Source organism: Hibiscus syriacus, unplaced genomic scaffold, assembly GCF_006381635.1.
Source record: "Hibiscus syriacus cultivar Baekdansim isolate YM2019G1 unplaced genomic scaffold, ASM638163v2 tig00109926_pilon, whole genome shotgun sequence".
Taxonomy (NCBI): domain Eukaryota; kingdom Viridiplantae; phylum Streptophyta; class Magnoliopsida; order Malvales; family Malvaceae; genus Hibiscus; species Hibiscus syriacus.
In genome coordinates, this window is record NW_024062532.1 from 709546 (window position 1) to 734587 (window position 25042).

The window sequence follows — 25042 nt, forward strand, 5'->3', positions numbered from 1 at the left end:
TCATCGGTAAATCTATGTCCACATGATATCAATGCGATCCCTTCGGAGCTCTCCACCTGCACCGAGAAAGTAATAAACTGGATTTTCTTTGCCGACGGTGATGAGTTTGGGTTTTCTTTATAGGAGAAGAAAAAGAGTTCAGCGCAGCTCTTTCCCTGACGTTACTCAACGCCACGCCCGTTATCGTACGTTCACGCATTTGGCGTGATGGGAAGTTAGGCTGCTTCAAATTTAATTTTTTTTAAAGGGAAAATTATATTATAATACCATGATTTTATCCCAACAATTCATAATACGTTGTTTAAGGGTTAATTGCGTTGATACCTTCTCATTGTTGCCGTGTTTTTACGTTTAGGTTACTTCTCTTCTATTTTATTTATTTATTTTATTCGAATTTATTGTACTAATCTTGCAATTTCCCCTTTTTTAATCACTAACATTTTAATTTTTATTCCAAAACATTAAATTCGATCTTACTGTAACCCGTCCCAAGGTATGACCCACATTATTGTGTAGGGGTGTAAAAGAGCTGAGTCTAGCTCGAGTATTGCTAAGCTCGACTATGGAGCTCGACTCGACTCGAAAACTTGCGAGCTTAAAATTTTCAAGCTTGACTCGAACTCGAAATCCTGAACTGAAGCTCGTGAGCAGCTCGAAAAGGCTCGAAATGAAAAAAAGATTCTTAAACTTAACTCGATTGAAGCCTCAAACTCGAACATGAACCTTAAATACATGAAATCTTACTGTTTTTTTTTTGAAAAAATCAATACATAAATATTATTATTATTATTAATTTATTTTTTTTAAATAAAATCTTAATATATTATATTTTCGAGCTGCTCACGAGCTTTTCGAGTCAAATATCGAGTAGCTCGTTAAGAACTCGAGTCGAGTCCATTCGATCCGAGTATTTATCGAGCCTTGATCGAGTCGATCTCGAATGGCTCGCGATCTGTCTCGTCTCATTTACAACTCTATTATTGTGGTCCAGGTAAAATTTAATTTTTAATCACTAAATATTGATTTCACTAATTTCTTAAATTTCATACCGAATTAATTTTACGACCTGACGATGACCCGTCCTGAGATACGACCCGTGTTATTTACGATCCAAATAAAATATTAAAACTTACCCCTAACTGTATTTATGAAAATTTACATTTTTTTCTATTTACATTCCATTTTTTTAATTTTCGGTAATTTTAATTTATGCTATTTAATTTCTAACATTTTAATTTTTTTTGTCAATTTGGTCTTTTGACGACAATTGTTTGTAAATTATTTCTTCTCAGCAATTCTTTGACTTTTTTATACTCTCATCAATACTTTACTCTAAAAATATATCATTAAAATATAATATTATAAATATATTTTATAATTTTAGATTGTATTTAATATATTAAATAAAATTATAATGTGAAAAGACTATAAAGAAATATATATATATATATATATTATTAGAGAAAACCAAAAAATTAGAATCAATCCTTTTCATAATACTATAAATAATTATAATAAAATTTATATAAAAACTCGAATAATTCGACTCGTCAACTCAAGATTTTTTAAATCAATGCTCATCCCTACCTCATATATATTTATACCACCTAAGCAAGTAGGCTTATGGCCTGCAGCAGCGGCCCCAAGTTTGTAGCCCAAACTTTAAAGAGTAAATGAAGTAAGAATAGGCCGGGGAAAAAACATTTGCCTATAAGGGCCCAACCAGGATCGAACCGGTGACCTCTGCAGTCAATTGCTCTACCACTGAGCTATGGACCCCTGTTGAACCTTCTTCTAAAACAAGCTTTTTAATAAATTATATAACCCGAATAAAACTCATCCCCTAGACTCACTTCCTTGATCTTGAAAGTAGTAGCGAAGGAAACCACTGTTTGTTTTGTTTCCCTCTTCCTCAGTCTAGTTCGCAAAAGTAACCACCCCCTTAAAAAGTGCGAGCGATGGCGACTCCGTCCGGCATCAAATACGCCGTCCATCTAATCACCACTCACTTCGGCGATCTCGTCGCCGTAAATAAACCTAAGTCTTTCTCTCTTCCGCATTCAGTTTATGCCTATAATTGTGTACATTTATTTATGAGTTTATATAAAAGTTTCTGATAACTAATGACGGTGGCAGTTTAAAGTTCGATTCTGTTTGCTTTTGTTTATTTACAGAAAGTCTGTGAGTGTCTTCTCCGGAGAGGACCGTTAACTCTCCAAGCCACAGTCCGGTTTACGGAGCTCACTTCTTCTCAAGTCAAGAACTGCCTACTTGTTTTGATTCAACACAATTGCGTTCAAGCTTTTGTTCTCGAACAATCTGGTTCTCTAATTCTTCTTCGTTTTTCATTTGTATATTTATGTTTCTGTTTGGCTGCTAAGAATGTGAGAAAAGTAGGGTTTAGGTTTAATCCCCCCTATCTGGATTAGTTGGCAATGGGATTGCAAATGGTTCTGAATCTCAAAATTGAATTGAATTTGGTAATATTCTGCCTTCGTTTATAATTTGTTTGTTTAAATTAATTTGCAATGGAATGTGCAGTTGAGCATGGAGATGCTGCAAAAGTTAACACTGAGTACATAGCATTGTTCGATAACATATTCCACCGGTGGCGATTTCCCAAATTCTTGACTATTGTCTCCCAGAATCTTGATAAACAAGTAAACTCTTCATTACTACTAAATACTAATATTGTTAAACTAAGACTAAAGCTCTGTTTAGTTGGCGCTTTTGCTATCTGTTCCTTTTTTCCCCTTTAAAAAATCATCGAAAACAAAAAGGAAAGGAATTTGAAAAGTAGAAAACCTAAGGCAAATATAAAAGGCATCAATCAAAGAGAGCCTAAATAAACATAGATTCTTTAAAACTTCATTATATTTTTTGATGTGTTTTTGTAGTGTATTGATCTGTTGGAGGCTTTGCTTCAGCACGGAAGGCTTACCCTCAAACAAATGTCTGATCGAGCAAAATCGAGTCAAAATGAAGGCAACTTTTTCAGAATTCCATGTTTACTTTCTATTTCTTCAATATATACTAAAGTTACTCTTTTGCTTGAAAGGAGTTAGGAATTGATTGGATACTGAGCTTGACCTAAGTGATTATTTAACCGTAATTCAATTTATTCATGTCCATTTAATATATTTTCATATTTTTTCTAGGAGATGATGTAATTTTGGATTCTGTCCAAGAAGCCATTATTAAGTTACTGAATGCTCGTTTTATTGAACGGTGCCCTGCTTCTGAACCAGTTCTCACTAACCCAACTAAACAAGAACTTAATGCAAGAAAGCGAGCAGCTAAATCTGGCAAGGTATCTATTGATTAACGTCAAATTAGTATGTTATTGCTTTTGTGCAAAAGTTGGGCTAGGCAAGTGGTTTTCTCTGGTGATAGAAACATCATTAGAGGATTGGTATTGGAAACGATGTCTATATGGTACAGTCCTACCCTTCAGGACTACTATTGAAGCATACTTAGGTAACACTAGTTCATAATCAAAATCAACTGTCTTGTTTCTGCATTCCTGAAATGTTTTGGCCCCTATATACTGGTATAATGCATCCTTAATTGGGTTTTTAGTGACTTCGGGTCAGCTAATTTCTGAGTAAAATATTCTGTTATGTTGATGTGGGTTTATGTAGAGCTGTTGTCACATGAACCAAGCAAGCGTAACAAGTATATATGATTCTTTTTCCATTAAAGCAGACTATTGTAGGCTTGCAGCCATTCATATTCTATTTAATGTGAATGGCCTCTTGATATCAACTTGTACCATCTAAATTTTATCCTGAATAAATGAGACTGAGGAGTATCTTCAATATATACTTTTAGATTCTTGAAGAACAAGAAACATTAGAGCAACGTGTTGTGGAAGCTGCTGCACCTCCTGAAGCACTAAGATTTTTGCTTCTAACACAAACTGAACCTGCTGCTGAAGGGAAGGGTGAGACCAGTTCCCCTACTGTGACACCTGGCGAGAAGGTTGGCTTAAGACATTTCATTTGATGTGATTCACTTATTTGTATGCTAATTTGAAATTTCCCCATCTTTTATAGCGCAAGCATGATGCTTTAGAGTCAGAATATGGGGCTACAGATGAGCAAGTAGTTCTTTGGCGTGCTAATTTCGAGGAATTTATTCGACGTCTTAGGCATAAGGTCAGTTTACCTTATGATTTGTCATTTGAATTATGCTTTTGAAGTTTTGATATGTCAAGAATATTTTAGTGTTTTTATCACTCGAGGGATGATAGGCTTCACGCTAATCATGTATAATCCTATTGTAAGTTATGAAGTTGTTCATGCTAATTATGTATAATCCTAGTGTAAGTTATGAAGTCGTGATAATAGGAATGGGCTAATGGTTGCCAGTACTAAGCATTGCATTTCGTATATGTAAATGAAATATATTGCTAGTACTATGTATAATCCTAGTGTAAGTTGTGCACAATCTCTAGGCTTGCATCGAGAACGTGAAGACGCGCCTGGATGATGGAGCTGTTACTGTCTTAAAAGCGATGCTCGAAGCAACTAGAAGCGCAGAGAAGAAGGTTAAAACAGAGAATTCAGGTCAGCTGATCTTCAATATGCTTGCTATTTATTTTTGAGCACCTACAATTATGTATTTATTTTGCTGCCAAATTAATATTCAGATATGTTTCTCTATTTCTATAATGCGAATATGGATCTAATACAGTATTACTGTATTAGTGCGAGGACTGGAGTTATTCTGTCATGTATAGAAATTATAACTTACAGATGAAATGCTTTAGTTTTCAGCTTTTTTTTTAATAAAAGTTGGTCTCATTAAAAAAAAACCCTTCATGCTTTTTAGAACACTGTCAAGTATCCAAAAAGTGGCGGAAGGAGAAAAAGAGTACCTCAGATTTTATTACCATCTTAAATCCATACAAGAAGTTGAAGTACAATATCGTCCTCTAAACTCTCCTAATAAGAGTAGGACCACATTCAAACATAGTTCAAAAAAGGCATCCTAATAATAAACAAATCCATAAAGAACAGACTCTTCTACCCTATTCCTTTTTTTTCTAGTTCGCCCGCTGTCGCGTTAACACTCCTCCTAACACAACGAAGTACGACTACCCTTTCCTTAACAATTTTTGCAATGCCTTTAACCAATTCCATAAAGGGTAGTGGACATAATATAGGATCTTTTATCCACCCTACTGCTATCCTGCTGTCGCTCTCCACAATCAACTTGTTCCTCTTGCTAACTTCCATGTCTAAGAATGTCAAGATGCCTTGTTTGTTGGCTAATAATTCTGCCAAAATAGGGGAACCTTGCCCAACAGCCTTAGAGAACGTAGCTAGACAGTGCCCGCTCTGATCCCTATATAAACCGCCAATACCCCCTCATTCCCAAGAGTTCTTCGTAGCTCCGTCCACATTTACCTTGATAAACCCAGGCGGTGGAAGAGACCAAATCTCAATTACCGTATTTTGGATTGCAGCTCCTATCACGTTGTCAGCCAGCAGAGGGTCACTGACCAAACTGTCGAAAGAGATGCTACCGAAGGATGGTATGCTTTAAACCATGACACTAAGCGATACTTTGTTAGGAAAAACAACACAACATCTATATGGCTGTTCTGAAAGATTATTTCATTCCTGGCTTTCCATATGGACCAACACACAGCAGACTGAATGAATTTCCAGATTTCACTTGATTTAGCCTTTATATCATTATGCCACGAAACAAGAAAAGAAGAGATATCACCTGGAAACACTGTTGAAATTCCCCAGAAGCTAATAATCCGATTCCATACTTCCCTGTGACCTTGCAGCTTAAAATAAGATGATAAACAGCCTCTATTTCCTGCTTGCATAACGAGCATAAGGAATCCGTAATTGCCCTTACACCTCGCTTCATTAATTCTGCTTTAACAGCAACTCTTCCATTTACCACCTGCCATAGAAAAACCTCCACCCTTGGAGGAGTGATTCCCATCCAAATATACCTACTCCATTCAATCTGGTTGGTTCTCATTTTGGCGAGGATGGCTCCCACTGACTTCACTGTGAACGAACCGTCCCCATTCCCTGACCAAGATAACCAATCTGTTTCTATGTCGCTTGATCTAAAGCTGCTCAGCTAAGCCCAAGACCGAAGGAGGATGAGATCTGATTTGGGGAAAAACTTCTTGGCCCAAGTCCTTTCCCCTGTTTAATGTAAAATCCACGTGACTTATTTGGCACAACCCTTCTACTTCATCAAGTATATCTTCCTCGATTTCCTCACTCTGGAAACTTCTCCGGCCGACACAATTTACTGAGCCTAATAATTCCCTATTTCGTGAAGTTTCCTCTGATTGTTCTTTAGACAGTACTGTTTTAGGATCTATAGTATGCCTCTGGTCCAAAGGACCGATCTGTTCGCAAAATCTCTGATCTCGGTACTGTTTCTTAATTGCTTTATTTATTCTCAACCTCTGATTGTTCTTTAGACAGTACTTTTAAAATTTATTGGACTTAACAGTTGAAGTTTAGTAGTTGGATCAGATTTTCTTGTTGTTCAGTGCTTTATTTTTCAGCTTTAAGAAACTACTAATACATCCACAGAGTTTTTAAATTAATCTGAATCATGTTGCTCTGACTTTTCATTTTCTTGTAGTACTCATGCTATAGAGCTTGGAAAAAATGAACATGTCTGTGCTGGACGCATGTCGTATCTTTCACCCGCACTTTATTCTAAGTAACATAGATCTTAATAATATGTGAAAAGAGGAGGTGCAAGATGCTTTGGCTCTATTGACTGAGCAATATATCTCAAAAGCCATATATAGCTATTTTGGCATAATTAGGAAAGGCAGTCAACTTAGTTCAACAGAAAAAGAATAAAAGAGTTATTCCCTTGGTTCATGCAACATTTCTTTTATTACCTCTTCTATTATTGATGATCTGCATTTGCAGTTCCACTCTCACTGAGTTCCATTTATGAAGAAGCGATAAAGAGCGAAGAAGGTCGCAATATAACCTTTGATCGCGTTAGAGCCTCCCTTATTCAGTTGAGTTGCCCTCCGTTTGTAATAGCAGCCAATGAGTCATATAGTATCGGTTTGTATGCCTTTTTTCTCATTCTATCTTTGTTTTGACTGATTAATTTGTTTTATATTTCTGGTGACCCATTGTTGTTTCTTTTTCAGATTTCAAGAAAATAATTGAACTGGCTCAGAATGAGGAGGTTTTTCTGATTGCAGTGTTGGTTAAAATAGTTGAGTTGCTCATGCTTCGTTCTGTTAACTGACAATTAACATATCTTATATTGCAGGTGGAGTCTATTGTGTTGAAAAGATATGGAAAAGATGCATATAGAATGTTCCGGTTACTGTCGAACAGCAGTCACCTACTTGAAACTGATAAGGTAACAATCCTCTACCAGAGATAATAAGTGCAGACTTTTGTCATGGCTATTCACTACACATGGCATCAGTTTTAAGAATGTTTCTGAAATTTTTGCTGCACTGGAACTTTTTCATTTTACGTTTTAGGGCTGTAAACAAGCTGAGCTTCAACAAATAGAACAAACCTATATTCATGTTTGTTCAACTTGCTTTACATCAGCATGTGTTTAGGGAAATTTATCAAGCTTGACTCATTTAAAATTGGATGTAAAAGCATTTTTTGTCCATTAACTTTAAACAAACATATTTGTGAACATATAATCAAATATGTTTGGTTGAGTTAAATGAAATTGTTTATGAACATACAATTGAATATATTCACAAAAAAGCATGTTCATGAACAAAAAACATCTATCAACAAATTTTAACATTATTAACTTACAATATACATATATTAGCAATAGCAAATTAGCAATTAAAAGTTGTATTCATAGAAGTCTAGATCTCTCGATTAAAGCCATATAAAAAGAAAATTAAGAAATCTTCATTACAACTGAGAGCATTCAAGTTCCAACTACTAAACTTCAAATTGTTAAGTCCAATAAAATTTAAAACACAAATCTTCACTTTTTTAGTTTCAGGGGAGCACTATCTCCATGTTTGCAGCCATACAAAAGTAGAGAAGTTTCTTCACCAAAAGCAAAATTTCCATATGACAATTTTGTTTCACCTAAAAAAGGTTGAGAATAAATAACCTTCAAATTTTGTCAAAGCTCAGAATAGAATTCGTTCTCTTCTTTACTCTATATAAAAACTTAATGTTGGATGAAAAACTCTATAAAATTTTAAATTAAATGAGAATTCCGTACTATTTTCTTGCCACTTACCACAAATGACCTGCAAGTCTTCTTATGATTGAAAAGACTTAAGTCTCTCAAAGTAAATTACCCAGCATGATAAAACCTGGTGTTTTTGTCTTCATTTGCAGAACTCCATACTGTTTTCTTCACTTAAGCTGTCATATATTATATTAAGTTACTTAAATATGCACTAGTCACTCACGTTCAGACAGATATGATTCAGTGCTCTAGAGATGACATCTGAATCCACACGAGGAAATAAGGGCTAAGTTTAAAATTGGCTCAAGTAGCCCGAACATTCTTCCAACACAATAAACTGGAACATTATTTTAAGGCTCCCTCCCATAATTTTGTTCTCTATTTGAGGTTTGGATTCATTCATTCAGCAACCCTCTGGTTATTTAAATTTCTACATGCAGACAACGAATATCAGTCTAGAAGCCACTCATATCTGTGTCTTTATCTTCCTTGGATACTGGCTGGTGTGGAGGCTATGGAGAGCTAAAGAGGAAGAAGAAAAGAAAAATGGAGTGATGGGTGGTCTGAAAGAGTGAAATGATTGTTGGTGCTGGTGGCTGGCTATTGACTGGGATGAGATGAGAGGCAACTAGTGATAGGAGTTTTGATTCAGAAGGGGGTAAAAAAAAATAAGGTTTCAGTTAGTATAGTGTAAAATGAAAATTCCTAAAAAGTATAAAATATTAATAAATATATCAATAAATAATGAAATGATAATAAAAAAACTTGTTATTACATCATAATCGAACAATAAATAGTTTTAAACAATAATTTAAATGAATCATAAACGAGTTTGTTTGTGAATGTAAATAAATGGAACATTCCTTGTTCAAGCCTTAAAATCTTGTTGAAAATTGTTATTTTAGCTTGAGAAATTAATATATACAAACACAATTCAAGTCTATTTCTATTATCCAAAAAAAGATTTGTCCATTCAACTGTTGAAAGCTTTTCTCAATTTTAACCCTTTCTGTTTCCTTATAGTTTCATGTTGTAGATTGCAGATGCCGCATTTGTTGAAAAGAAGGAGACGCCAAAAATCCTTTATAAACTGTGGAAGGATGATTATTTGCACATGGAGGTACAAGCCTTTTTTTTTTGCCCCCATGAGTAAACACATTAAATTAAGCATGTTTTCTGTCACCTCTCAACTCTTACCTCAAATTGTTTTAAAGTGATTATATTGGACCCAATTGAATTAATCCTGTTGTTTGAAGTAAATATTCCAGACTTATTCGTTTGAAATTTAACACTAATCAACAGGACAACTTGAAGTTAATTTCAAGTATGATAGTCTTTTATCAGAAGTTGGAATTGTTTGAAAATTCCTCAATTTAAAACAAAGTGAATTGGAATGCATCTTATAAATGATTGCAAACAACCGAATGAACAATTTTCAATTGGAAAACAACCTTTATCTGCTAGGTATGATATTTAAGCACTAATAGGATTGAAGCTATGATTTTCACAGATTGACGTTTATCTTGGACGTTCTTTTGGGTAATAAAGAAAGTTCATGTTTTAATTGTGGATCCGAAGGGTCATTACGTTATCGGTTGGTTATGTGCATTAGTAGTTGTGTTGGTCATCCTGGAAAAGGAGGAGAAAAGTAGTTTATCATATGCTTTTGCCATGTCAAGTAGACAATGGTTTAAACACTCTAATTTCGTTTATTATGACTCTGTTTCTCTCTCTCTGAAGAGATTACAAGTAACAGGAGCTAAAAGACTACAACAGTTCCTGTTGTGGAAAGTGAACAAGAATCTTATACGGGAGCATGTTCTAGATGAGATGTTCCATGCTGCCCTAAATTTGAGCCAACGAGTGGCGTTTGAATTGGAACAGGAACAGCAGGTTTGCTATGCACAAACTAATGATTTAGCATATTCTGCAGTTCATGAAATCTTCCATGTCTAGTTAAATTACCTTGCCATGGACTGTGTTTTCCAGCAAGAACAATTCAATACACCTCTCATACTAATAATATATCATGTGAATGTTCCAGCTTTTGAATATCCCGCGAGATAAACGTCTTAGCCGGCTAAGAAAAGTCCGGTTACTCTTGGAATCATCACAGATGAAGCTTGACGATGCTATCATGCTTTTCCATGACTTCTGAGGGAGCCATTTCATTGAGTAATGGAGGGATGTGCTGTTGGACGATTTATTTGTTTATTTCCTTCAATTTCAATGAACGAGCTCGTGGATATTTTAGATTGAGTCAGCTCGGCCGGTTCACGTTCTGCAATGGTTTATAAATATTACAGGACGCTCGTAATGCATGTCAAGTATCCACATTCAGCAGAGATCACAATGTATGGTTTGAAAAAAATAAGGGTAAATTATGCATTTAGTATCTAGGCTATCAGTTTTGGTCTGTTTTAATAACTAAACTTTCAATTTTTTTAAAATCATACTTAATGTTTAGTTTTGTTTCATGTTAGTAACCGTTATTAAAAATTTAACGCGTTTAGTAAAACCATCAGTTTTGGTCCGATTTAGTACTTAAACTTTCGTTTTTTTTTTCTTCCAAAACCTAGCATTAAGTTTTGAACGGGTATTAAAATTAAATTTTAGGTATAGTTTTGAAAAATAAAATAAAAGTTTAGGAATTAAAACTATTAAAATTAATAATTTAGATACTAAACGTATAATGTATCTAAAATTTAATTTTCTTTTTTATAATTTATTAATTTGATATTAAAATAATTGTTCAAACTAATGGAATATATTTTTGTTCTATAATGGCTTATTTTTTAGGTTTCGTATTGATAAGGAAGAACTCACAAGCAAGAATCTCATACTCGATCACATTTACTCCAATTGATTAAATATAATCTTTAATCAAATTAATCTTAAATAAGGATCTCATTATATAGTGAGTTTAGGTTTAGATTTCCCTCATCCATTTTCCCTATAGATATACAGTAAATACGACAAAAATTAGAATCAAATGCCTTGTACCCTAGCAACCCAGTTCATGTTAGTTCTGAAACAATACCGGACCATGTTACTTGGCCCGTTCCATCTCGGTCATTGATACCAGAACATCGAGCTCCTTTTCCGCAAAGTCCAGTCAGGAACTTGTTTCAGGCATCTAACTATGGAAGGAATAAACAGCTCCAGCCTAGAAATCAGGTCTTAAATTTAACTCCGCTTGGCATCTCAAATTTTCATGATGCAGACCGTAGTAGTGGCCGGCGTTCAAGAAATGGTGTTTCGTTCTCGTTATCGAGTTCGAATGGTTGGCTCCCTAGCATCCCTGGTAATGGTAATAATAGTTCCCAGTTTGAGCCTTATTAACAAACCAACATTGGAGTCAACACTAGACTACCTTTTATGAATGATACATGTGTTTTTGTTCCTTTTTTTTTGTGGGGGCTTGGATTAGGGATGACAAATGAGTGGGACGGGTGTAGATATCCTTTTTGCATCCTGTACCCACTTAATATTTTTATATCTATTACTCACGACGGTTAAAATTTTTAAATCGACACCCTTCAATGTGGGTATATTTTTAAATCCACTTCCACGTCCACTACACAACTAGATACTTATCACTCATCTTGTATCCTTCTATACCCGCTCATATTCGTTTGGTAGCAAACTCATAGATTACATAAATAACAAAAATATAAAACAAATTCATCCATTAAGAAGCATAATAAAATAAATGCTTGTATGATAAATAAGTATCTAAAGTATACTTTATTTTTCATTTAAGTACCTAGAGGTCTTTGTTTACAATAAATACCTAAAATTATCTTTTTAGTCAAAATAGGTACCTAAAGTATTTTATCTCAAAATAGGTGCCTAACTATTAAAAAAAATTCATCTGAGTTCTACAAAAGTTAGCATGTGGTATTAAATAAAGAATACTTTAGGTACTTGAATTGAAAAAATTGAATACTTTAAGTACCTATTTTGACCAAAAAAAACTTTAAGTGCCTATTTTGATAATATAAAAAGATAACTTTAAATACTTATTTTAACTAAAAAAATACTTTCAGTACTTAAATGAAAAAGATTGTATACTTCAAATATTTATTTGCTATATAAACCTAAAATAAGTCAAGGATTAATTCACTTTATACCCTAATATTAGGTTAAATTATAAGTCAAGTCCTATAAAATCTTAATATTTATAAAATAATCTTTGAAATTATACCTAAATTCATAATGGTCCAAAATTTATATGGTGGGTAATTAGTGGTTGGCAGATATGGGGCGGGTGGATGCGAGGCGAGCAGATGCGAAGCAAGTAAGGTCTTAAACCCATCATCTACCAACTACTCACGATGATTATGACTTTTTACCTCCTGACCCGCTCATTAACGACTAAAGTTATATCCATTCCCACTCTAATTGGTGATGATGCATTACAAAATTTACAAAATTATACTCGTTTGTCATCTCTAACTTAGGTAATGGTTGAATACATAGGCTTTTGTAATGCATAAACTTGACTTGAATCCAAACCTAAAATAATTCGATTCAAAATAATCCAACTCGAATCCTATCTAAATGAATCCATTCATCACCTCAAATTGAAATATAAATAAATTTTTTTGATTATTTTTAAAAGTCATGACTTGATCTAAATATTATATTTAATTATTTTAAAATTCAATTTATTTTAATATTTTATAATTATATTTAAATAAATATTAGAGTAAAATATACAAATGGTCCCTGATTATAGAATATTATTTTATTGAGTCTTCTGACTATTAAAATTTATAAAACGATCTCTCAATTATATGAAGTTGCTTTGATGAATTCATCTACTATTAAAAGTTACAAAATGATCACTCGATTATTCATTATGTTCTAAATTTGTCCTTTTTTGTTGAGTTAAATGTTAACATGTTGACTGAAATATGATAGTTGTTTGAGATTATGAGATCAAATTTTATCATATCTTAGTGAGCAGTTTAATATACATATCAGACTACAGTCAAATTTTTAACAAAAATGACGAATTTAGAACGTACTGAATAGTCAGATGATCATTTTATAACTTTTAATAGTAAAAAAACTCAACAAAACAACTTCAGATAATCAAAAAATTATTTCGTAACTTTTTTAATAGTTGGACGAACTTATAAAATAATATTTTATAGTCAGATACCCTAAATATTAATATATTATATAAATTTTTGTTCATTTTTATTCTGCGATCTGAAAATCTCTGAAATATCAAAGAGATGGCCTTTCTCCTTCGACAAAGCACTCTTGCGAGCCACTTCCGATCTTCTTCTCAGGTATAAAAGTATATGCTTTTTATGCGTGCATAGATCCTTGTTGCTTACTCGCTTGATTTGCTTACGATTCTATGAAATTTGTTAACCGATTAAAAGCAGAAGACAGTGGGTTCCATGTCTTTGCAAAATCGAGCATTTCATGTTGAGCTTGGGGATCGTGAGAAAGCTGTGAGTTTCCCCCTTTTCTGTATTTCTCTTCGGCTTCTTTTGCGTTTTTCCTCTTTTGATTTGCTTCTATAGCGTTTTAATGTACGATTTTTGGGTTTTATTGGTGCGATTTCATCTTTTTGAGTTGACCCATATCAATTGATGGAATTGTAGAGTGGAAGGATCCTCGTTTAAAAAGATTCTGAATGATGCTTGTTTTAATTCTTCTTGACCATGGGTTTAGGGTTTCTGTTTTTAGCTACAGAGTCATTAGATTAGATTCTTTTCATTCTTCTTGATAATGGGTTTCACTTTTTCTTTAGTTTTTTTATTTTAGTTACAGAGTCATTACGGTGAATAGAGAAATTTGCATTTGATTACTCATAATCTAATGATTCTAATTCTTCAATCAGTTTCCCTTTTTTATAGCTTGGTATGTATGTATGTTGTACCATGCTGATATGGTATATACCCTGTAGCTCTTGGCAGAGGACCCTTCGTTAAGACGATTTAAATCTTATAAGAAGAGTGTGTGGCGGCTGAAGAGAATCGGCGATGTTCTGACGATCGTTGTTGTGGCAGGTGAGGCTAATTTTTGCTATAAGTTGAATTGCTCATGAATATCACAAGAAGTTGGAACTGATTCTCTAGGATCCTAATTGGATGCTTTTAGAGATGCTCTAAATATGCGTCGAATGTTTATTTTGGTTTGAATTGATTTTTGGTAACTTTGGATATAAGACGTGATTGTAACCAGAAATGTTATTTATTCTGCAATTTTAGTCGGCATTCCGTCCTCACCTTGTCAATGGCTTGATCGTAGAATTGATTCCGTTAGCAATTGCTCTCTTCTGCCCTCCCTTACCCCTTCTTCAATGGGATTGTGAAATTATGAACCAAGTCACCATACCAAAAAAGCTTGTTGAATAATTTGATCGACTAGATGGTGTTGTTAAGATCAGAAAGAACTATAGTGTTGTTGTTTAAACAGTCGAACATCGATGATTAAACTTCTTGTATGATGGTGTCATGTTTGATTAATTTCAGGTTGTTGCTATGAGATTTATGTGAAGGCAGTACTGAGAGAAGAAGCTCGGGACAAGGCAAAGGCTGCTGGCGGAAAATAAACGAGACCGTGCGTGCTTTTGCTTCTGTGTCGAATAAAAAAGGTGTATCTCTTAGCATTTCATGTTGTTTTGGCTGCACTGTTTTAGCTTTTTAATAATTTTGGCTAAATGATGAATTAGCAAAATGGACATGTAACATTGTTCTTGTCTGTCAAATAAATATTTTTAGCGATGATTCCGAGTTGTAATCTTTCGAAAGTTGTATTATTTTTCATTTACTTTTAATCGGGCGATGATATCTTCATCTTCTCCGAGCAACCGGACACTCTTCAAGCTTGTCACTTCTTTAATGGAGATATGGAGTTTAAGAAAGGTGGTTCCTTTGAGCTGATGAAAGGTGGTTGAAGAAAGGGAGAAAAAGGCAAGGTGTTACAATTTTGGGTAAACAATACATTCAATATCTAAACTATCAGTTTTGGTCCGTTTTAATACTTAAACTTTCAATTCTTTCAAAATCATACTTAGCATCCAATTTTCATTTCAATATCTTGCCACTAAAAACTTAACGATTTTAGTATCTAAACTATCAAGTTTTGTCTATTTTAGTACTTAGACTTTCAATCTTTTCAAAATTTAACATTAAATTTTGAACGGATACTAAAATTAAACGAAAGTTAAAATTTTTAATGGCAGGTATTAAAATGAAATAAAAATTAAATTTAGGTATGATTTTGAAGAAGTTAAAAGTTTAAATATTAAAATGAATCGAAATTGATAGTTTAAGTACTATATGTATAATTTACCCTACAATCTTTGAAAGATGTTTAATAAACATAATAACTATACTCATAAGAAAATAGAACATCATCTAAAATTAAAATTGAATTGTTATGTTTTATCATTTACCGCATCTTAATTTGTATTCATTAGAAAAGTGTTGTAGCATGCTAAATTAATCAAAAGGTAATTTTTTTTATTTTGTTAAATTATTAATTAAAAATATTTAAAAAAATTATTAAAATGAAATTTTAATTATAATTGAGGAGTCAAAATAATTTTTTTTTATTAATTTAGCATGTTACAACATATTTTTAATGAATACTTATTTTGTAATAGAATCTAACCTTTAATATTTATTATACAACTTTTTAAATTTATGCATTAAAAAATATTTTAACATATTTTAATGTTTATTTATATATTTTATTCTCTAAAATTAATATTAAGATTCATGTAGGATTTTTCATAATTATAATAGTATTTGTAAAAACTTATGAAATGGTAGAATTTCCCATAATTATAAGGCTTAATATATTTTTAAGTGCTTAAATTATATCTCAAATTAACTTTTGGTGCTTAAATAATTATTTGTTAAAAATAGGTGCATAATATTTTTTTCGTTACATTTTTTGATGCATATTGTTAAAAAAGTTAAGTGAAGTGACACACGTCATGTTTATATATATATATATTTTTTATTTATTTTTAAATAAAATATTGTTCAAATATTTTTTTTTAAAAATATGAAGTTGACATGTGTCACTTAACCGTTTTCTTAACGATATGTACCTAAAATATTGTTCAAATTGACTTTTAGTGCCTAAATAATTTTTCGTTAAAAATAGATTCCTAATATTTTTTTCCCGTTACACTCTTAAGTGCTTATTGTTAAAAAAGTTAAGTGAAGTAACACCTGTCATATTTATATATATATATTTTTTTTTATTTTTTAAAAAATAAAATATTATTCAAATATATATATTTAAAAAAAATGAAAGTGACACGTATCACTTAACCGTTTTCTTAACGATATGTACCTAAAAGTGTGACAAAAAAATATTGAGCACTTATTTTTGACAAAAAATTCTTTAGACACAAAAAAAAATTAATTTGAGGTATAGTTTAGGCACTTAAAAGTGTATTAAGCCTCATTATAATAATATTTGTAAAAGAACACAAATGATCCCTCAACTATAGGATATTGCTTTATTGAGTCTCTTGACTATTAAAAGTTGTAAAATAATCATCTGATGATAAGGAGTTACTTTGTTGAGTCCCTCGACTATTGAAAATTACAAGATGATCACTTGACTATTCATTATGTTCGAAACTCGTCTTTTTTCGTTAAAAAAACAGTGCTCTTCTGAGTTTGACGTTAACATGCTGACTAAGATATGATAGTTGCTTGAGATTACGATATTATATTTTTTTCATATCTCAGTCAGCATGTTAATGTACAACTCAGAATGTCGATAAATTTTTAACGAAAAAATATGATTTCGGAACATAATGAATAATCGACTGACCATTTTATAACTTTTAACAGTCAATGGACTCAACAAAGCAACTCCTTATAGTCGGAGGACCATTTTGTAGTTTTTAATAGTTTGATGACTTAATAAAGTAGTATCATATAGTCAGGGGACTATTTATGTACTTTACCCTATTTGTAAAGACTAATTAAACTTATTGTGGAAAAATGGTTCAAGGATTAGGGTATAGAGTCTGTGGCTCCAAATCTTATTTAAGGCAGTAATTTCAATTTTCATATTCGGCGTTTTGGTAACTCTCTCTCTCTGTTTACACAGTTAACTTTCTTTCTTCCCAAGCAGGGTTCACAAGACTGTAACTGCTTCTCTTCTCCTTCTTTCCCAGAAATTCAGATCAAATCTTTGTTTTTCGACCAGAACTAAGCAAACCAACGAGCAGCTGTAGCTTTCTTGAGGTAATTTATCTTTGTCTCTCTTTTTTTTTTGCGTATCAGAATATATGATTATAGTCTTTCTTTAGACTGTGAGATGAAAGTCGGATCAACGTGGATCTTTTCTTTAATGGGCATGTAAAGATGGAGGATCTGGTTAAAATTGAGTGAACCCGAATTTCTTGCGAGTATCAAAGTTTGATTTTGTTCTTCTTTTCGTTTCACGGGTTGGTTCCTATTTTGGCGTCTTTGAACTGGAATTGTTAAATTTAGATCTTCTAGTAGAACTTAGAGTGAACAAGGTAGATAAGTTTCTTTGTAACAAAGGGCTCTATGCTGGCAATTGCATTGGAATTTGGTAATTTGGGGCATCAGTTTTCATATCGTGTGTTCCTATATGTAACCCCCTTAATGTTAGGCAGCGGGCTAAAGATGTGAATAGACAATAGCCGGAAAATAATAGTATGAAGAGTCTTGACAATGGTCATTAACTGGAAAAGATTGCGGAGGGTATCATTACGTTTGATGTTCGGTTATGGAGATTTCTTGGTGTTAGATTTTTAGATTTGCCCAAATGAGTCCAGTTGGTTGATAACCTCCTAAGTTTCGATGCTTCTGAAGCACACTATGGTTTGGACCTTAATTACTGTTAATGCATTATGCACCCGTGCTTGAATTTATGTGAATAAAACATATTCTAATATGTATATGTTCTGTTTTCGTATGTGAATAAAATGAGTTTCCATGATTTTAAACACTTCATTTTTCTCGACTTCCATGAGGATTATTGCTGTGTTAGCTGTTCTAGAGGACCAGATGTACATTTCTATCCACTAACGGTTTCTGTCATTACTCAACCTTCTATATGCACTATGTAGGTTTGGTGATTCTGTAGAAGTCCTTGGAGATAGTGGAAAACCTGGTGGAATGGAAGAAAGTGACCGTGTTGCAAGAAGATGGGAGGACCTAGACATTGATATCTTGGTGAAGATCTTCCAGTCTTTTGACATCTATCAGTTAACTTCAGGCATTGCTCAAGTCTGCAGTTCATGGCGTATGGCTTGTTGCGATCCTTTGCTTTGGAGAACACTGGATTTGTCAACGATGAAGTCAAATTTTATCAAAATTCCATTGGAGCCTTACGTATACGTGGATGCTCGTTCCGACAAGGCATTGACCCATTTGTTGAAGACATCTTTGAGTCTCAGCCAGGGAAACATAATGACCTTGATTTTTCACTTTAATCTATATGTGAGTGATGATCAGCTGACCTATACTGCTGAAAGGTAATTTTAGTGAATTTTATTTATTTATTTATAATCTTCTCTAGGTTCATACAGTGTTAACAATTTCGTCCGGCGTTCGCAGAGCCTCCTTTTTTTGGACTATATAAATCAGTCTTTTCAATTTTTATTTTTTATTATTATTTGGGGAGTTCTTGAAGGTTGTCATTACAATTTTTTCCTCATCATTATGCTATTCCGTTGCATGCAGCAATAGGTGATCTTGATTTTCTTACTGCAGGTGTCCACGGCTCCGACGACTTGTCATGCCGGCTTGGAACAGAATAAAGAAAACGGGAATATGCAAAGCTGTTCGCGTCTGGAAGGATCTTGAATCCCTAACAATGCCCAGCATAGCAAACCCTCCCTATCTCTTGGAAGAAATTGCCAATAACTGCAAGAATTTTATTGAACTCAAGGTGATGGGACCTTTCGACAACTTTTTTGCTGCCACGATAATAACGTATCTACCAAATATAAGGGTTTTGAGCCTCCGCTGCTCAATGCTTGTGAAGGATACTTTGATCTCCATATTGGATGAGTTGCGAAACCTAGAAGTGCTCAACATATCCCATTGCCTTCTCATCGAAATACCACCTCCTCCTGCTCCAAGACGAATTATGAGGGAGCTAGATCAGTCTATTCTTGATAAGGCATCTCGGTTACGCGAATTCCTAACGTGCATGAAAGATTCATGCATCATGTGTCAGCGGACTCGAAGTGACGAAGGGCTAATGAGGTGGTATAAGTACGAAGAAGGGTTATGGAAAGCTGATGAGGTGAGCTCACTTTGCCTTTGATTTGAGCCCTTGGAGTTTGTACTTACGAGGGTGAGATACGTACAACTTGATAAGCTCATTCTTGTACTTGTGATGGATAGTGTCCTATATCACCACTCTTATGTGGTTGGGTTGGAACCTTAGCTAGCTTCCTTTGGTTTGGTTAAATGTATTCCTTTTGTGCTGTAAACAAATAAGAGGTTGTTGAATGCATATGCTTGAAAAGTGTCTTTTATCGAACCAAGACCAACCCGAATTTTGGCTGGACCGAAAGCAAATCAAATTGAAACTGACCCGAATCAAAAGCAATCCAAATCGAAAACAACCCGAACTGAAAAATCTCAAATTGAAAGCAACCCAAATTTAATTTACCTATATTCGCTCCAAATCAAACTTTGATCCGATTTTAACCCGATAATTAAATCTAAGTGAACAAATAATTTATTTGTTTATTATCTATTTATAACAATTTGATAAATAGTAGAATGATTAATATTGTATTCTCATTTTATATTGTACTACTAGTTAACCACCACCTTTAATAATAATTTAACTCGATAATTGAATTTACGTGACCATTTTGATACTTTACCCTAAAAATATTCAAACAGAGTAATCCTAATTTTATTATTTACGAGACAATGTAGTAGTTTTAATTATATAAAATTATTTTTGTTATATTATTTTTATTACTCATGGTAATCTAATATAATATCATTAGCAATAATGATCTATTTTTATTAGGCAATCATCATTACAATTAAATCCAAACCCATCTCGAGGTATTAGATTCCTTAAGTAAGGTTTAAGAGTTCGAACCTTGGAGATTGCGAATGGAGCAAATTGGGTTGGGAGGGTCACCCTTGCCTCTGTAGTATCCGATCCAGATTAGTCAATCAATAGATCAGATACCGATGGTTATAAAAAAAATCCAAACCCATCTCACACCATTATAGTAATTAACTTAAACCACGTTACTATTTTATAATAAAGGTGCAAACGAATGAAGAAGAAAATTACAAAAATAAAGACAAATTTTGCAATGTTTATAATTTGGTCCTTTATAACTTGAATAGTTTAACAGATCAGTTATGAGTTGTGCATCTAAGAGGTCCAACAAGTCACTGTTTATATATATATATATATATATATTACAAATGTCAATTTAGGCATGAAGTCGAAGTACTTAACATGTTACTGAAAGGGCAGCTTTGATCCTCTCAACTTGGCCTGATAAGAGTTTGCTAACACTCTCAACTGATTCCACTGTTAGCTTCCCACCAGGACCCTTCACCAAAATTTGAAATCCAACTGTAAGTAAGCATCCACTACTTGTACACCGATCAGTCTCGTGTTCCGTCCAACATCGATCGGAGTTGCTTTGCGGCTCAGCACCATGACCACTAGGAAGAATTGCAAATCCTGATGGTAACATTATCACCTGCGACGAATCACTGCCCTTCATGACTGCACTAATTGAGGGTACATCCACAGGTGAATACACAATCAGTGCACCGGATGCATCACTCCATGTTTCCTGTAAAACTAGCGTGGCATTCTTAGTGAGATCGCTACTAAAGAGAGCGACACAGTCGCCTTCTCCTGGTCCCTTGGCAATATTGATTGTCAACTGCATTGATATGCCATTGGACAAAATGTCCCACTGACACCGCATCCGTGCGTCTTGCAAGAAATCGAACAGTCGTTGCTGAGATATCGGCATCCAAACCGAAGTAGAAGTGCTCAGAACAACCCCACATGGCTCACCAGGAAGATTTTCATTCTTCCTAACCATCACCCTTACATCTTCACCAACATTACCAACATTAAGCTCGTCCCATTTACGCGCACTTGAAGCACAAATTCCGGCAATGAAGTTATCTGTCATGCGTCGCGCAAGGTTTAACATGCTTTTTGTGCCAGCTGTAGTTATCCCTGGGCCAGAATGGCATGTATCATAAGAGGATTCTTTTACGTTATTTGAATGTTGAAGAATATGCTGTAAAAGAAAAAGAAAGAAACCTCTTTTGTTTTCACCATGGATGGCAGGGGACATTAGTTGTGCGATGCGGTAGCAATGTCTTCGGAGAGTGTCTATCCACCTCGGTGCACCAAAGCCGAAGCCTGAACTGAGTAATGGAAGCAAGAGATGGTGGATTGTACTCTCATCGTATTCCGAGTGTTCAACCCATGTAACCTGTCATTTAGAAACTTTAGAGCTCATACAGAAACATAAGAATTTGTTAGCTTCATTCATCTCAAATTTTGAGCAATTTACCTTGGTGTGCTTGTTGTCCATGTCTTGGATGATACATCCAGATGGAAGCCTCCTGCTGTTTGCAAACATTTGCGGATTCGCAGCGTTGCAAGAATCGATGGAAACATCCACAACCGCCCACACACCATCCGAATGCCGCTTGCAGAACCGGAGAAATGGAACTCGTCGAATAGGAACCAAAGGTGAAAGAACTTGAAATTCAGCATCCATCTGCAAGTATGATATTTCCTTAAGGACAAAGCTAATCAGAAAAAGAAGTACTAACAAAGATTGAAAGAAGAGGGAGATAAAATGATACCACTTGTAATGCATTGTCTCTGGTTCCATTGGTACCGCTCGATAGCACATCAACTGTCGCCGCTTCTGCAACCAGGCAGGGAAACATTTCCGCCCAACAATTCTGTTCATAAAACAGCAGAACAATGAACTTGTTAGCTTATGATATTAGTGATTCACTCACCATATGCAGCAACCAAAAGCACTATGTTTATCGGAAAGTTAGATTAACTGATGGCGTACCGCATCCATTAGCATCTCGACAAGGGCCGAGCTGGGAAGGGGAACTAGTCCTGTTTCCCTTGTAGCCTCAACTGGGGGATTAGGCATCTCAGCCATGTTAAGTAATTCATCCATACCTGCTACTGCAACATTTACCAAGGCTGACCTGTCATATGGTAATCGATAGGCACCACAAGGTTTTATCAATGGCATCGATACCCGATCATCAAGCTCGAATCCCATCGGCAATGTACTGCCTCCATTGTTACCGCCGCAATTGTTGCATATCCGCCTCGTTATCTTCTGCTTCAAGAAACCATTCTCTACTCGAAGCCTTTCGTTCTCTAGTTTAAGAATTGCATTTTCCTGGCGTCCGAATTGAATCTGGTTTAAACCCAAAAAACTTCATCATCACCAACGCCAAACTCAATCGTCAAAAAATTAAAACAAAGACCTAAACCGATTAAAAACTTGCCTTCAACTGGTTTCTCCTGTTTTGAAACCAAAATTTAACTTGCTTCTTCTCCAAGCCAACCCTCAAGCTAAGTTCCCTTGTTTGTTCTTCATCAGGGTGAGGGAAATCCTTGAAGAAACTGGACAACGAATTCAATGAAATAATAAACTTGAATTAGAAAAGGCAAGAAATAATAACACAAAGAAGGAAGCATACGATTCAAGCTCGTGTATCTGATACGGAGTGTGCCTATGAATCTTCTTCTTCTTAGGCGGTTCACCATTATCGGCTCGTGCACCTTTGAAACTCGCATTACTCTCGAATTCATCTTCGTTCATGATCCCGAACAAGTCTAAACCCGGATCGAAGTTCTCTTCAATTCCAATCAGATCAAGCCAACCATGATTATCCATTCTTCACTACACCAAAAAAAAATAGTTAACATCTTTTTCTCTCCTTCTTGCAGTGCAAGGAAGAAAAAACAAACCAAATACTTTCAAAACAAGAAAGCTAATACCTTGTAAATTTATAACTGTAGTCACGGCGAACAGCTCAGTGTTGTTCTTCTCTCTTTTGACAGTTGGGATTTGCAGACAGTCGAAGGAGAAAGCGTTTGCTAAGTTGATGATTGTATTATGTATTTATAGATTATCTAGTAGATTACTTTATCTTCAAGTAATATAATTATGTATTACTTTTCTATTAAATTTAAAAATAGAGACGTTGGTTATGTCTTATTTTTGGAAGCTGCATTAATTAATATGGTATATAAAAGAAAAGTATAATTATTAATACATCAATCAATAAAAATAATATATTTGGTGTAAATATTTTTCTTGAAATAGTAAATAAATAATCTTAATTTTATTTATAAATATTATCTTTTATATTTGACACATCATCTTGATTAGTGCCTTAAAAATATTAGGCAAAAAGGCACACGAGACCCCTAAATTTTTCACACAAAAAATAATGTAGCCATCATCCTATTTTTTGGATAAATGTGGTCCTCATCATATTTAATTAATATTATTTTAATCATATATTAATAAAATAATAATAATATATGTCACATCATACATAAATATTAATAAAATAAATTATGGTGATTAAAATATGAGTAATTCAAAAGTTGAGTGATTAAATTGAAAAGATTTAGCATTTGGTGACCAAAATAGAAGAGAGAAGATAGTTGAGTGATGAATGATATAATTTATCCAATTTATAACAGTAGGAATTAACGAAATCATTAGTCAACGTTGGTCAAAGGGTCACATTGTTTCTTTTTTCGAGTTGGAATGTCACATTGGTTTTTTTTTAAAATTCAGGGACATCGGGTGTTTTTTTGCCAAAATATTAATATTAATGGGTAAAGAACACAAATGGGCCCGACTATAAGATATTACTTTATTATGTCCCACGACTATTAAAAGTTACAAAATGATCACCTGACTATTCATTATATTCCAATTTCGTCCTTTTCTGTTAAAAATTTAAAAGTATGTTGAGTTGAACATTAATTTGCTAATTGTGATATGATAAAATATGATCCTAAAATCTCAAACAACTATCATATTTTAGTCATCATGTTAATGTCCAACTCAGACAACCGTCTATTTTTTAATGAAAAATGATGAGTTTGAAATATAATAAATAGTCAAGTGACTCAACAAACGCCACTATATAATTAGATGACTATTTTATAACTTTTAATAGTCAAGAGACTTAAAAAACAATATCATATAGTCAGGGACCATTTGTATACTTTACTCATTTTATGATTTTTTCCTAACATTTAATGCACTATGATCATTAAACTTATATGTCAAAAAATTGTAGTTATTTTTGAACAATTATTGTATTGTATTGTATTTAACTTTCAAACTACTCCTAATTTAATTATTCTAACTTTTAAATTTATTTTTTATTTTAATTATATATTAATAAAATAATAAAAAAATATCATGTCACGGAATTTTATTAATAAAATAAATTAGAGTGATTAAAACATGAGCAATTTGAAAATTCACTAGTTGAGTAGTTAAACTGAAAATTCTTAAACTTTAAAGACTGAAATTTGAGTGAGATGATAGTTAAGTGATGAATAATGTAATTTATTCATAAAAAATGTCACGCTGTTAAATTTTTAAGGGCGGGTACAAGAACAAATAAAAATCAAGCTTTATGTATGATTTTAAAAAATTAAAAGTTTAGGTATTACAATAAATTAAAATTTATAGTTTAGCTAATAAACTCATAATTTACCCGTTCTTTTAATGCTGCCGTTGGTGTTTCGGTGAGCTAAGTTTGTGTCCCCACGATCACATGACGAT

General features: G+C 33.6%; 4 protein-coding genes across 5 annotated transcripts; 3 read left to right on the top strand and 1 right to left on the bottom strand.

Moving 5' to 3' along the window:
* The first annotated feature begins 1854 nt into the window (after window positions 1-1854).
* On the top strand, window positions 1855-10567 carry LOC120210646. The gene is made up of 14 exons (XM_039209343.1): window positions 1855-2027; window positions 2175-2322; window positions 2542-2660; window positions 2898-2985; window positions 3159-3310; window positions 3832-3981; window positions 4056-4157; window positions 4457-4568; window positions 6930-7073; window positions 7163-7200; window positions 7288-7380; window positions 9236-9319; window positions 9940-10092; window positions 10244-10567. The coding sequence occupies exons 1-14, from the start codon at window positions 1959-1961 to the stop codon at window positions 10355-10357; spliced, it is 1566 nt and encodes a 521-aa protein (XP_039065274.1). The 5' UTR covers window positions 1855-1958; the 3' UTR covers window positions 10358-10567.
* Window positions 10568-13400: 2833 nt separating this feature from the next.
* LOC120210651 (succinate dehydrogenase subunit 7A, mitochondrial-like) lies at window positions 13401-14949 on the top strand. Of its 2 annotated transcripts, none has more exons than XM_039209350.1 (4): window positions 13401-13502; window positions 13602-13670; window positions 14129-14231; window positions 14697-14949. In XM_039209350.1, the coding sequence occupies exons 1-4, from the start codon at window positions 13446-13448 to the stop codon at window positions 14774-14776; spliced, it is 309 nt and encodes a 102-aa protein (XP_039065281.1). In that variant the 5' UTR covers window positions 13401-13445; the 3' UTR covers window positions 14777-14949. The 2 variants fall into 2 exon arrangements, with proteins under 2 accessions (XP_039065281.1, XP_039065282.1); XM_039209351.1 differs by having other exon boundaries at window positions 13605-13670.
* A 2334-nt stretch (window positions 14950-17283) lies between these two features.
* Window positions 17284-19719, top strand: LOC120210649 (F-box/LRR-repeat protein At3g48880-like). The gene is made up of 3 exons (XM_039209345.1): window positions 17284-17441; window positions 18296-18703; window positions 18942-19719. Exons 2-3 carry the CDS (start codon window positions 18345-18347, stop codon window positions 19498-19500), a joined length of 918 nt encoding a protein of 305 aa, XP_039065276.1. The 5' UTR covers window positions 17284-17441; window positions 18296-18344; the 3' UTR covers window positions 19501-19719.
* A 946-nt stretch (window positions 19720-20665) lies between these two features.
* On the bottom strand, window positions 20666-23122 carry LOC120210739 (homeobox-leucine zipper protein HDG7-like). The gene is made up of 7 exons (XM_039209435.1): window positions 22926-23122; window positions 22731-22848; window positions 22277-22639; window positions 22056-22157; window positions 21758-21967; window positions 21502-21676; window positions 20666-21414 (listed from the first exon to the last, which is right to left on the bottom strand). The coding sequence occupies exons 1-7, from the start codon at window positions 23120-23122 to the stop codon at window positions 20666-20668; spliced, it is 1914 nt and encodes a 637-aa protein (XP_039065366.1).
* Window positions 23123-25042: the final 1920 nt, after the last annotated feature.